At 43.7% G+C, this 14,427-nt stretch overlaps 1 protein-coding gene across 1 annotated transcript in view; it reads left to right on the top strand.

Annotated features, from left to right (window-relative positions):
• LOC145403724 (uncharacterized) overlaps positions 1 to 14,427 on the top strand; it is a 208,742-nt gene that overhangs the window by 76,291 nt on the left and 118,024 nt on the right. Inside the window, exons 2-4 of the mRNA XM_080275404.1 lie at positions 1,748 to 2,023; positions 11,904 to 12,003; positions 12,882 to 13,039. Of these exons, the coding sequence (XP_080131530.1) occupies positions 1,756 to 2,023; positions 11,904 to 12,003; positions 12,882 to 13,039 (526 nt within the window). The 5' untranslated portion in view covers positions 1,748 to 1,755. The remainder of the gene's footprint in view (positions 1 to 1,747; positions 2,024 to 11,903; positions 12,004 to 12,881; positions 13,040 to 14,427) is intronic.

Genomic DNA, 14,427 nt, shown 5'->3' with positions numbered 1-14,427 from the left:
CTTCAGGTTGTGTCGTTTGATAGGATCAAAGAAGTCTCTACCAGTTTCGAGTCTGCATGAAATGAACTCTTCTTTTGCCTTCTGTCCCAATCCTTCAGCTCCAACACTTTCTTCTCTACTTCTTGTGTTGCAGTTGCTCCAGAAGATAGGATTACCAACTTATCCTTTGTCTCCAAAGAGAAGGGATTCACAAAACTCTCATTGGCTTCACATGTCTTACTAACACACTTCTCACTTCGGATTGCTTCAGCAGGACGAAGGTCGCGGTGTCTAGTTCCATGGGTACCATCTATCAGCACATCAGCCATATTCAAGGTCTCATTAACATACCGAGAATGGAGATGGGACATATGAACCCAATGCTGACATGCACTGTAATTAGTCATCAACCCATTGACTCCACATCCACTTTGCCTACGAGACTTTGCATGTTTCATAAAGGTTTCTTCCATTGTCTTGTCAATGTCAGCTCTGTTACTGGGAATGAAAGACCTAACAATGCTGTGTGACAGAATGAATATGCATATACCCAAAGAACAACATGTTCAACATTTTGAAAGCTGAAAACATTGACAAATTTGGAAGGTCGTTGAATAAATTTGGGTACATGCGAATTAGTGTCAGTAGTTGATGTAAGATTAATCCAATGTACTTGTACATTAGTAATAGTGATAGTGGAGATTCAGAGCTTTCAATTCATGTACAATATGTGATATTGCTACAATATATCATGCCAGCATGGACATTAGGTGACATGAATACGTCAAACACCAAACCGTGGACTTTTTCATGACGAACGTAAGGTACCTCCAATAAAAGTTGTTAAATGCATGTTGCATCCCAAAATTTTCAGTGTTAACATCCTAGTTTGTTATAAGGACATGTCTAACGGTCAGAAAAAGTTGGTCCTGTTAAACTGTGGGGGGATGGCTATGGGGGTTACTGGTGGCCTGTGGAGTACTTGAAAGCAGTGATAAGAAACAGAGAAGTGAGCGTGTTAATGAAAAAGTTACTACATGACAGTATTGTGATACCAACTCCAACATATGGAAGTGAAGCTTGGACCTTGTTGGAGGGACAGAAGTCAAAAGTGAGAGCAGTGGAAATGAGTTATTTGAGAGGAGCATGTGGGGTCACATGGAGAGACGGACTGACAAATGAGGAAGTGAAGGAGCATTGTGTTGTTGATGTAGATGTGATAGGAAGCATTGGGAGAAACACACTAAGGTGGTTTGACCATGTGGAGAGGATGGAGAGTGAGAGACTGACAAGGAGAGTGTATATGAGTAAGTTGGAGGGGGGATGAGGGAGGGGGGAGGTCAAGGATGAGATGGAGGGATGAAGTAGAGAGGGATATGAGAGAGGGGGTGTGTGAATTGGGAGCAGGGCAGTGATATGGCAGGGAACAGGGAGACTTGGAGGCAATTTGTTTGTGGCCACCCCTTACAGGATTAAGGCATCTGGCAAAAGATAGATAGATAGATAGTATTAAATACTATCATCTTGACTTATTGTAGGGTCTTTCTCAGTTTAGGCTAATATAGGTTGTTAACTTCAGGTTTGGTTAGTCAGTGGTGGGGAGTTGGAGCTAGGATTGAACATATGGATGTATAGCATTGGTACAGAATGTGATGTGCTTGAAATTGTAACTAATGGTAACTGATTGCTTCCCAGTTGAAGATACTGTATTTTACTTGTAATGTTTATGAAGCCAGTTGATTATATATTTAAGCTTGATTTATTTTAGATAAAGCAATGGAGCGTCCAAGGAGAACAGTGCGGCCCCCTGGCTCCTTGAGTGACTTCTTGACTGTTGGAGATGTGGAGAGGAAACCTTCAGGGGTGGCAGTAGGAGGAGAGGAGGAATCTGGCAAGCAGGAGGAAGAAAAAGTACTTGACAAGGTGGTGATACAAAATGGAACGAATAACAAGCTACTCCTCTCTCAGACATACAAGTGCCGGGAGTGTAAAGCGCGATATCGAAGCAAGGTGGCATTACTACGCCATGCTGGCAAACATAATGGTGAGTAAATACATGATCAAAGAGTACCCATAGCCTGTACACTAAGTCCTTGTTGTGAGTTTTTTTTTTTTTTTTTTTTTCTACAGTATGTATTGGATAGTGATTTGTTGAACAATTACCTATTAACCCATTAATTGCACATGGCGATTTTTTGGAGGTGTCCCTGGTGCGCAGATATAAGGGTAAAAATGAAATTTCCCTAAGGCCAAATTTTGTCTTAGGAATTGAGAGAACACATGCCAAAGTATATAGTAACGAAATATTAGTTCAATATTTACCTTGGTAAAGCCATGGATGAACATCGAAGAGTTTGATTCCCTATTGGAATGTATGGTTTTCGTTTCCATTTTCGGTTTCAGTTTTGAAGGCTCAAACATGCTTGCATGGTTCAGCCTTGGTTACCGTGGCACTACAGTATATTCTAAATTCACCTGCGAAGCAAGGGCCGTATTGAGCAGTTGCACTCGGAACAGCACAGGATGTATAGGGCAGTTAACGGGTTAAATTTGCATTGCTACCTGTAAAGCTGATTTTTCAGTTTCCTTAAATTTAGATTGTCAAATATATGAAAAAATTTGTGATATTTTGGAACACATCTCTGCCCTGTAACATAGCTGCATATGGTGACACAGAATGGCACAGATAAGCTAGCCCTGTCTTAGACATAAATGTACCAGTAGAATAAAATGTCATATCATAGTAGGTTGTTGCAACCATGATATGCTGGGAAAGATAGTGGTACATGCTGTAGGTGCAGGAGATTGAGAATAGGGTGGAGAGGTAGCTTACCATGCATGAATGAGGGTTGTGTGAGTTGGAGGGATGGCAACCTGATGGCAGAGGCTAGGGTGACCCACCCTTCTCTAGGATTAAGGCATCTGGGTATAGATAGATGGATAGAAAGAACTACAAGATGGAGAAGTACCCTTAGAATGCCTTAACTGTATACAGTACTTGGGCCTGTATTCATGTCAGCAAAGGAGGCAGCTTAGCATCTCTCCCTTAGCATGTTGGAGTGTGTATAAAATATGTGATATGGTTTGTATCTGATAAATATGTTAATATACTACATTGTTGTACATTATTTATGTAATGTGCAGTATGCTGAAATGCTAAAAATATCATTAACACACAAGTGAATAATACACCATGGCATGCAAACCAGAAGAGGATGTAGTTAAGTGAGTCTCAACTCACTAGTACAATTAATTCTTTTTTGAGTAGATCATATTGTTTATGTGACTGAGTATGGTGGCAGAAAACAGCAGTACTGGGTGTTGAAATCAGTACTGTTATTGAACAACAGTTTGAACAACAGTACTTTTTCTATGTTCGTTAAAATACAGTAATCCCTCTAATATCCGAACGCCCAATATCCGAACATCCCCACTAACCGGACATAATCGTCCTGGGATCCAATATTCCCAAAATAGTCCGAAAACCGCAAAAAAATCGAAAAAAAAAAAAAAAAAAAAGAATTTTTCCCGCCCGTAATTTGAACTTGGGGCGCAGGACAGCTTTGTTGTGGCATGTCATTCCTCCTACGTCTGCTAGAGCGCCCCTGCATCCTCCCCACTTTCCGCCTGTCTCTCGTCGCAAGTGCACGCTCGTCGTCATGGCTGCCCACGTGCTCGCTTTTGTGGTGGTGCCTTATCTGCTGCAGGCACTCCTGCTGCTCTCGTGCCTCTCCTTCATGTGTGTGATGATGGCCCCGCCGCCTGAGAAGAGGAAGAGAGTGGTGTTGACTCTGGAGAACAAACGGTAGATATTGGAGAAAGTAGATGTGGGGTGGTCTTCTTCCCGCATCCTCCGCGAGTTCAACCTGGCCCGATCTACTTTGTTTGATATTAAGAGATCCCGAGACAAACTCATGCAGTACACGGCTGACTTCTCGTCGAGAAGCAAACGCAACGTGGAGAGGAAGGTGATGTTTACTCCCAAGTTTGCTGAAGTCGACCGCTCCACGTTGATTTGGTATCGACAGCAACGTGCTGCTGGTTTGATGGTATGTGGTACGGAGCTGAAGGCTGCTGCTGAGAAGTTCGTAAGGCTTCACGACGCCCTAGACTTCAAGGCATTCGAGGGTTGGCTCTTCGCGTTCAAGTTACGGCATGGCCTTACCAACCGTAAAGCTCATGGTGAAGCTTTGGACGCTTATGAGGATGGAGTTGACGAGTTTCGGCACAAGGTGAAGGCCTTGATCAACAGGGAGGGCCTCACTCTCAGTCAACTGTACAATGCTGACGAAACTGGTTTATTCTATCGCTCTTTGCCAACGAACACTCTAGCCAAGGAGACAGAGAAGCACGTACCTGGCCGCAAGCTCTCCAAGGAACGGATATCTGCTTTGTGTTGTGCCATTGCTGATGGCATGCACCGGCTTAAGCCCATTATTGTTGGCCGTGCAAAGCAGCCTCGGTGTCTTCGTGGGGTAATGGATGTCCTTCCTGTCGTCTGGTACCATTCTTTGAAGGCATGGTTTACAGCCCAGATCTTCAAAGACTGGTTCCACCGCCATTTCATCAAGGAGGTCATACATTACCAGACGGAGACACTGGGAATCCCACGTGACCAGGTAAAGGCCCTCCTCCTTGACAATGTGCCTTCCCACCCGTGCAACAAGGACTTGGTGGCTGAGAATGGCCAGATTAGGTGCACCTAATACGACTGCTCTCATCCAACCAATGGACCAAGGAGTGATCGTGGCAACGAAGAGGCTGTACCAACAGAAGTTCCTGGATGAGGTGATGGTTGTTCTCAAGGACGAGGATGAGCGCAGGGAGGGACGGGACACGCGAGGCCAGCGGACTTTGGAAAACCTTCGCCGCTACAACATCAAGTCTCAGTCTACAACTGGACCAGTGCATGGAAGGAAATCCCTGTCAAGACTCTAGAAAATGGTTGGTCATTATCAGCTACTCGGAACGGATGTGGAGTACGATTTCCTAGGTTTTGACGTGGATGACTTCCATGCACGTCTACGTACGCATGGCAAAGATGTTGATGTGGACGATGTGCATGAGTGGTTGGATGACGACGAGGGCGATCCTGGGTATCAGACCTTGTCTGATATCTAGATCGCATCTTCAGCTGCAGGTGTCAGTACCCAGCTTGAAGATTCCGACGAGGACAGCGACGATGATGCGGACTCCTCTCAGCACGACACAACTCCAGCCATTCCCAAGCTGAGCGCTCTGCGGGAACACCTAGAGTTCGTTCTCGACTACCTGGAACACCCGGACTGCGACAGGAAGATGGGGCCCTTGGGACTTGAGGAGGAAGTGCGTGCTTTCAGGCAGCGCATCATTAACTGTCAGAATCGTCGTTCCTTGCGTCAATCAATGATTGACAGTTTTTGCAGGCCCGTGACCCCCGCTGTGCCCAGCCCTGGCTCCACTCTGTTGCCTCCCCATGACAGGCCCTCATGCTCCGAGCCACACCCCAGCACATCAGCCACGGTGGAGTCACTGCTCAACGTAAGTTTGCGTCTGTCTTCAGAGTCGTCTGCAGTGGGTACGCCATCACCACGACCCAGGAATGCACCCCTAGGTCACCTGCCAATGATTCTCTCGGACTCTGACAGTGAATAGACGCCAAGAACTTCTCCACTACACCACACGGGAATTTACAGTGTTGTGCAGTGAAAAAAACAGTGCATTGTGTTAAGGATTTACAGTTGTGAGTGAAAAGACAATTTTTGAACTAAATTTAACGTAAATAGACGTGTGTTTTTGCTTTTGAAAATGGTTATAAGAGTGGAAAAAGTTAAAGTGTAGAGTGCAACACTTATTTAGTTACAATAGAGCGTAAGTTAGACAAGAGTGCGCACTGTGAAGAGAATGGACTTCTGAGTGCGAATGACCAAGTTCAGTGCAAGACTTCATGAACAGTGTACTCCAAGTGCTTCAGGAAATCCTTCTTACTGTCAGAGTCCAAGAGGAGGCGGTTATTCATCGAGATGGCCATGGACTTGCTGTAAGTAGGCAGAATGTTTCACACTGTACTCTACTGTATTTTCCATACTATACTTACCTCAAACACCTCATTTCACTCTTTTATGTCCCTTATTGGTGTCAATATGCTGTGTCTTAGGTGCTATGCATGTGCAGTAGGAAGATGTTTTTCTGAGTTAGGCTAGGTTAGGGTCCATAACTTCCAGTCCAGGAGCCAGGGACTTGTATGTACCCAGAATGTTGAATATTCTATGAACCTACCTCAAAAACCTCATTTTATGCTTCTTTTGCATTTATTTCAGTCTTTTATGTCCCTTATGGGTGTGATTTGGGTCTTAACCCTTTAACCGCGGGTGTCATTCCAGAATGACGTTGCAAAAACTGGACCAAACCGCGGGTGTCATTCTCGAATGTTTGTGAATATTTTGAATACCGCGCGTTTTTTCCGTGCGCCAATTGTTTCAATGGAGAGTAGCTATTAAGTTCTTTCACTCCAGCCGACCCCCACCTCCCTCCTTCCACCCCCCGGGCCCCCACCTCCCACCCCTGACCAAACACGCATCAGTATCTGTCCAGCTGTGTGAGTGACAACACCGCTGATGTGGCAGTGAAGTGCAGGCAATTACAGTGCCTTTTACCTGCCTCAGTGAACACAGAGTGAGTGTTTATTGTATGTGCAGTGTTCATATATGTTTATAGTATTATTATCAGAATGAGGTTGGCATTTGGTAATGGTGTGTGAGCGAAAAATAGTGATTACAACACCGCTGATGTGGCAGTGAAGTGCAGGCAATTACAGTGCCTTTTACCTGCCTCAGTGAACACAGAGTGGGTGTTTATCGTATGTGCAGTGTTCATATATGTTTATAGTATTATTATCAGAATGAGGTTGGCATTTGGTAATGGTGTGTGAGCGAAAAATAGTGATTACAACACTGCTGATGTGGCAGTGAAGTGCGGGCAATTACAGTGCCTTTTACCTGCCTCGGTGAACACAGAGTGGGTGTTTATCGTATGTGCAATGTTCATATATGTTTATAGTATTATTATCAGAATGAGGTTGGCATTTGGTAATGGTGTGTGAGCGATAAATAGTGATTACAACACCGCTGATGTGGCAGTGAAGTGCGGGCAATTACAGTGCCTTTTACCTGCCTCAGTGAACACAGAGTGGGTGTTTATCGTATGTGCAGTGTTCATATATGTTTATAGTATTATTATCAGAATGAGGTTGGCATTTGGTAATGGTGTGTGAGCGAAAAATAGTTATTTTAGATAGCTCAATTCTAATGGCACTGTCCATCCAGTGATAGTCAACGAAATCATGAAACCTACATCATTGCAAAGCCGAAGGTTAGTACTTTCTAATGGTACCTTATTTTTAGCTCTAGATTTATTCTGTGCAGAGTTATAAAGGTTTAAAGTTTGTTTACATTTTGGCTGGAACCCCCGCGGGAGAGGCCAGTCGGGGCAAAACAATGCCCGCGGTTAAAGGGTTAAATAGGTGCTATGCATGTCCAGAGGGAGTTGTATAGGTGTTTTTCTGAGTTAGGGTCCATAAGTCCATAAGCTGGGGCCCAGTATCCGGACAGGACCACTATCCGGACTTGCCTATGGCTCTATTACGTCGGATATTGGAGGGATTACTGTATAATTTGACTTTTGCTGTCACAAAAATATCATAGTAATCAGTGGTCTGCAGCCTGTACTGTATATCAGTGCTGCTGCAGTTAAAGTTGAGGAAATAGTTACACAGTGATGCACGTTTTCACTTCCTGGAAAAATCATTGCATCTCTGTAAAATCTGCTTCCAAGAAATTAGGTGTGCTAAGCCAACTCCGTACCTTCTTTACCCCTGCACTTTATGCACGGGTTTTGTTCGCCCCTGTTTAGAGTACAACTCTCGTGTGGGGAGGCTCCCCACATACAGCTCTTCTCAATAGGATGGACTCAAAGGCTTTTCGTCTCATCAACTCTCCTCCTTTTACTGGCTCTCTTCAACCTCTGTCTCTTCGCTGCACTGTTGCGTCTTTATTTTCTATCGATACTTCAGTGATCACTGCTCCTCTGAAGTGTCTGCTTGCATCCCTCCACCTCTACAACAGGTGCATAGCACCCATCTAGCAACAAACTCTCATCCCTATTCTGTCCAACTCTCTAATGCAAGAGTTAACCATTACTTCCAATCCTTCATTTATGCAACAGGTCAGCTCTGGAACTGTCTCCCTCTGTCTGTATTTCCTATTTGATTTGTGATTTGGTGCTTAAAGAACAAGTGATGAAAAAGAGGACTTATGTACCTAGGAGGAAAATATGGAAGTTGAAAAACCAAGTAGTAAGGGATGCCTTCTATAGCGAGTTGAGGAGAGTGGTGGCTGAACAGGGAGCTGTAGACAGAGGCATTAATGAACAGTACAGAGCCCTCAAGAACAATTTCTTGAGAGTTACTGATGTAACATGTGGTTGGACAAGAGGACCACCAAGACATAAAGTAACTTGGTGGTGGGATGAGGGTGTAGAAGCTGCAGTTATGGAGAAAAGAAGGCTTTTCCGGGAATGGAAGAAGGGTGGTAGCAAAGAGGAATATTTGGCTGCCAAGCATAGGGCTAGAAGGGAAGTATACAAGGCAAAGTCTGAGTCACAGAGACTATTACTTGATAACCTAAATCATGGGGAAAGGAAAAATATATTTAGGGTGGCAGGTCAAGTGAAGAGGGATAATCGGGATATTATAGGTGAGCAGTGTGTGAAGAATGATGAAGGAAGGGTAGTGGTGAACAGTGAGGATATTAATGATGCATGGAGAGAGCATTATAACCGGTTGTTGAATGAGGAGTTTGACTGGGACAGGGAAGGTTTGGAGCCAGCAGATCCAGTGTCTGGCCCTTGGCCTTTGATTGATACTGCTACTGTGAGTGAGGCAATAGGCAGGATGAGGGTGGGGAAGGCAGCAGGTGTGTCTGGGTTGACTGCCGAAATGTTGAAGGCCTCAGGCGATATACGGATGAGTTTAGTCACTGACCTGATAAATAGGATTATTTATGAGTGTGTTGTCCCAGATGATTGGCTGAAAAGTGTAATTGTAAATGTGTATAAAGGGAAGGGTGATGCCCTGGAAAGAGGAAATTATAGAGGTATAAAGCTTTTAGATCAGATAATGAAGGTAATGGAGAGAGTTTTAGAAGGTATGATTAGAGAAAGAGTGAATATTGATGAGATGCAGTTTGGGTTTATGCCAGGTAGGGGGACCACTGATGCTATATTCATTGGTCGACAGCTTCAGGAAAAATATATTAGTAGGAGAAGGGATCTTTATTTTGTTTTTGTTGATTTGGAAAAGGCCTTTGACAGAGTCCCTAGAGAGGTGATGAAGTGGGCAATGAGAAGGCTTGGCTTCGAGGAGTGGCTGGTTAGGGTGGTTATGGCTATTTATGTGGGTGCTCACACCCAGGTAAGAGTGAATGGAGATTTGAGTGATGAGTTTTCCGTGAATGTTGGTGTGCATCAAGGGTCAGTCTAGAGTCCCATGTTGTTTATCATGGTACTCGAAGCCCTTTCACGTGACTTTAGAAACGGACTCCCGTGGGAGTTGTTGTATGCTGATGATTTGGTGTTGATTGCAGAGAACGAAAAGGAGGCGGAGGAAAGGTTTAGGAAGTGGAGAGATGGTATGGGGCACAAGGGTTTAAGGGTTAATGCAGATAAAACAAAAGTGATGATATCTAGGGTTGGTGGCGGTACTGTCAGAGACGAGGGAGAGTGGCCATGTGCAGTTTGCCACAAGGGCGTGGGAAGTAATTCCATTTTGTGCAGTGTGTGTGATAAATGGGTGCATAAGAGTTGTAGTGGTATCAGAGGTAGACTGCAAGATAATGCTGATTTTATGTGTACGGTGTGTCGGGGTGAGCAGGTGGAGATTGTCAGGCGTGAAAGGATTGAACTTGCTGGTGACTCTCTTGAGTGTGTGGAAGAGTTTTGTTATTTGGGAGACATGTTGTGTGCTGGAGGTGGGGCTGGAGCTAGCTCTGTGGCTAGGGTGAGAAGTGGGTGGAAGAAGTTCAGGGAGCTCTTGCCTCTCCTAACATTGAGAGGACTCTCCGTACGTGCTAAGGGGTCTTTGTATGCAGCATGTGTTAGGAGTGTAATACTGTATGGTAGTGAGACCTGGGCAGTGAAGGAGGAAGATATTCGCTGGCTCAGATGTACAGAAATGACAATGATTAAGTGGATGTGCAGTGCATCCCTGTGTCCAAGGCCTGAAGGGGCTGGGTTTACAATGGAAGAGTTGAGAAGTAGGATGGGACTGGAGTGTATTGGTGTTGTGATGAGGAGGGGTAGATTGAGATGGTTTGGACATGTGGAGAGGATGGGGGATGATAATTGGGTGAGGAAGGTGAGAAATGTTAATATTGGGGGTGGGGTTATGAGGGGTAGACCGAGAAAGACCTGGGACGAGGTCATTAAGTGTGACCTCAGGGTTAAAGGACTGAACAGGGAGGCTGCAATGGATCGTGCAGCGTGGAGAACCGCCATTAGGTGACAAAGGCCGACACATGCAAGCATGTTGGAGCCTTTAAAAAACAAAAACGAAAACGATATGATCTCCAGTCTTTCAAACGCAGTGTGTCCAGGCATCTCGAACGGATCTTGAATTTGGCTCTCTTTTGTATTGTTTTTATTTTTTCTTGGAAGGAATGGTTTGTGAGCTCCTGACCTTTGGTTCCTTCTTTCTTGCATTGAAAAAAAAAAAGGATAAGGCAAGAAGTTTGCTGGAAATGGTAAATGAATGTATAAGAATCCAAAGTAAGAAGTGAAGGATAAAAATTGATTGATGGATTTCTGAATAAAACCTTGAATATACTGGTTTAGAGAGTAGAGTAACAAAGAGCTACTAATCCTGAGCCGAGCATAGAATTGGGTCCCATATTCTGTACAGTAACTAATTTGCTAAACTGGGAAATACCTCTTAAGAGTTTGACTAGGATCTGAATGTAGTTGAAGGTACATAAGAATTGACAAATTAATTTACAGATGTATGTATGGAGTTACATATGACAAAGGTTGCATTCCTTTTTTACCTTGGTAACTAACAGAATTTGTGAAGTGTATTGTAAAGAAAATTGGTATTTGCTTGTGAAGGCTTTGACTTTAGATTTTTTTTTCTTTTTATGTGCTTGACTCTGGGCATAGGCTTCACAGCCTGCTATCAAGGCCCAGTGGTCCTCCTACATACCATACACCTGTACATGTCACCACTTCAGTGTTAACACCCACCGTCCATACTGAATTCATGCTAGGGATGTCTCATACAGGACTGGTGTATTGATTTTAGCGGGGGTATTTTTACGACATGTCGGTGGGTCTTCTGGTAGATCGGTAAAGTCTGCTTTGTGTGATATTCAAATCCTTAAACTGTTCCCTACCCCAGTGAGGATTTGAACCTGGGTCCGGTAGGACCACAGGCCACCTGTCTACCGATTGAGCCACCGCCTCTGATGTGTGGATGATGATTTACTTCATTTGTTAGTATTCTGCTATCGCTCTGTTCCCTTGCTGTCTTTCCTTCTTGTGGATCATACTAACCTCTAACCTTGTAGTGAATGTTGGGGTTTAGGATGCTGATACATTTCAGTTGTACAATTAATTCTTTTTTGAGTAGATCATATTGTTTATGTGACTGAGTATGGTGGTAGAAAACAGTAGTACTGTACTGGGTATTGAAATCAGTACTGTTATTGAACACTAGTACTTTTTCTATGTTCGTTAAAATATAATTTGACTTCTGCTGTCACAAAAATAGCGTAGTAATCAGTTGTGTGCAGCCTGTACTGTACGTCAAAGCTACTACAGTTAAAGTTGAGGAAATAGTTACACAGTGATGCACGTTTTCACTGTCATTTTTCAATACTTTCAGTATTATGTTACAGGAGAGAAGCCATTTGTGTGTCCTGAGTGTGGTAAAGGCCTGTCAAGTCAGTGTGCTCTCTCTGAACACATGAATATTCATACCAACAACAGGCCACACAGGTGAGTTCACTACATGCACATTTGTTCTTGTATGCTTTTATTTTTACAAGTCAGACTTCATTTGATACATAACTAAATATACTGTATAGTTGAACTGAAGCATAGATAATTGATAAAATAAATTAATGAGTAAGAGTAAGCATAAGTTCGAAAGTAGTGTGAAGGAAATATTCAGCTTATTATCTGTCGTATGTACCTCTCTGTAATCCGTGGGGCTAAGGAAGAGAGACCTCTAATTATTTTATAAAACCATAAGTGTACATGCATGTATAAGCCTTTTTTTTTTTCATCTATTGTTGCCAGTTAACAGTGATAGTAAGTGCCAGGTAGCTCAAGCATTGCCACTATGTCATCAGCAGTAAGAAAGAACACTGTCTACACATTTCCCGAATACCATAAAAGGCATGTGGTGGAGGTAGATATAAGTGCTAGAAAGTCCTAGGCTAGTTGCAGATGGATTTGGAGATCCAGTGTTACCACCACTCATCTGCATTGTTGCAAGAGGTCTCACACCTTTTGTGACACTGGAGGTCACATCCTGGGCTTTCTTTCTTGATTGTACCTAGAGAGGTGAAAGAGCTGCAGTGTTGTAGATCGTCATACCCCAGAAGAGCATGAGGAATGTGTTTGAGTATTGATGATGTAAATATAAATTGCATTGTACCCTCCAGAAAACTACTCACATGTTATAGATAGTTTTTTATAAGTTCTCAAGGTGAGAGTGTCCACTTGCATGCCTCTGAGTGTTTTTGTATGACCAGTAATCCCCAGATGCCCTTTGCATATAAGCACTGTCAACCATGTCCAGTTGGAGCATCATAATCCACTTTACTACCAAGCATCCATGATTTTTTACCATTACCATTTATTTTGATCAGGTGTGATGTATGCGGTCTTGAGAGTCGCCAGCTGAGTGTCCACTTGCGGCATCTGCTGACTCACCAGGTCAGTCCTGACCATGTGTTCACCTGCTCCATATGTTCCCGCACCTTCAAGCAGAATGAGTATCTCCGCCGACACATGCGTAAACACACTGGTACGATGTTCCGATTTACATCTCTCAATTCTTCATGAAGAATAGCCAAGTCATTTTTTTTTTTTATAATAATAGCTAATAGACAAATATTGCCAGATTCCTATATTGCCTTCAATGCAGCCAATATCCCTCTCTCTAGAAATATTGAGATTCTTGTTGTTTCACATAACAATACCCTCAGTTGGACTTCTCATGTTAGATCACTTGGTAAACCTGCTTCAAAGAAACTTGGATTATTGTACAGGATCTGGGGCACTCACAATCCACTCATTTGATGGAGTGTTGCTTTGGGTGTCTACCCATTCCTCTCTTTATTCCTTCCTCTTCTGTCTCTCTCTTCTTCATTCTTTCCTCCTCCTCCTGCCTATGGGTGACTTTACACTCCCTCTTCTGTCTTTCTTTCCTTCATTCTTTCCTCTTCCTACTGCCTATAGGTGACTCTACACTGAGTGACAAGCCAAGTGGTTTCCTGTACACCAGGACACCATTTACTATGCTGGATGATAACCCTGTAACCAAATTATGGCGCCTGGTGGTTTAGTGAGTAATTAAGGCACTCCAATCGGATTGAGCCAGTGCAGGTGTATATCCAAGGAGTGGTTGGGGTTTATTGTTCACATAAAGCCACTCTGGGAGAAGTGAGGCTGGTCACTCTCATCTTAAATGTCAGGACCAACTTGCCTAGCCCCAGGCTCTTACGCTTCTCATGGGGCAACATAGGATTGGATGATGGATGGATAGATGGATCTGTAACTTCTTCACAGATGAGCAGTCAGCTATAATTTGAAAGAGTTGAGTGCTCTCAGCTCGAATATTGCTCACCCCTGTGGAGTGGATGTGGAGGGTTGCATTAACATTCAATCATCATTCATCATCCAATCCTACGTTGCCCTACGAGGAGCGTAGGAGCCCGGGGCTAGGCAAGTTGGTCCTGACATTTAAGATGAGAGTGACCAGCCTCACTCATCCCTGAGTGGCATTGCATGAGCAATAAGCCCCAACCATCCCTTGGATATAAACCTTCACCGGCTCAATCCGACTGGAGCGCAATAAATACCCACTAAACCACCAGGCGCCAAAATTTGGCTATGTGGTTACCACCCAGCGTAGTAAATGGTTTCCTGGTGTACAGAAAATCATTTGGCTTGTCACTCAGTGTAGAGTCACCCACAAGCAGGAGCAGGAGGAAAGAGTGAAGGAAAGAAAGACAGAAGAGGTAGTGTAAAGTCACCCGTAGGCAGAAAAATGAGGAACACAACTGGATATTTTTCAGAACAAAGCTATAAGGATAATTGACAGCCCAACACTTACAGATGATCTATTTCCCCTTCAAGTAAGATGGAATATTGCCTCCCTTGCATTATTTTACAAATGTGGTAGGTGGGGGC

Source organism: Coenobita brevimanus, chromosome 61 (assembly GCF_032717465.1).
Source record: "Coenobita brevimanus isolate Jiangsu-jjx chromosome 61, ASM3271746v2, whole genome shotgun sequence".
NCBI classification, from domain to species: domain Eukaryota; kingdom Metazoa; phylum Arthropoda; class Malacostraca; order Decapoda; family Coenobitidae; genus Coenobita; species Coenobita brevimanus.
Note: the sequence above shows the minus strand (reverse complement) of the source record. Positions and strands in the feature narration are given on the sequence as shown.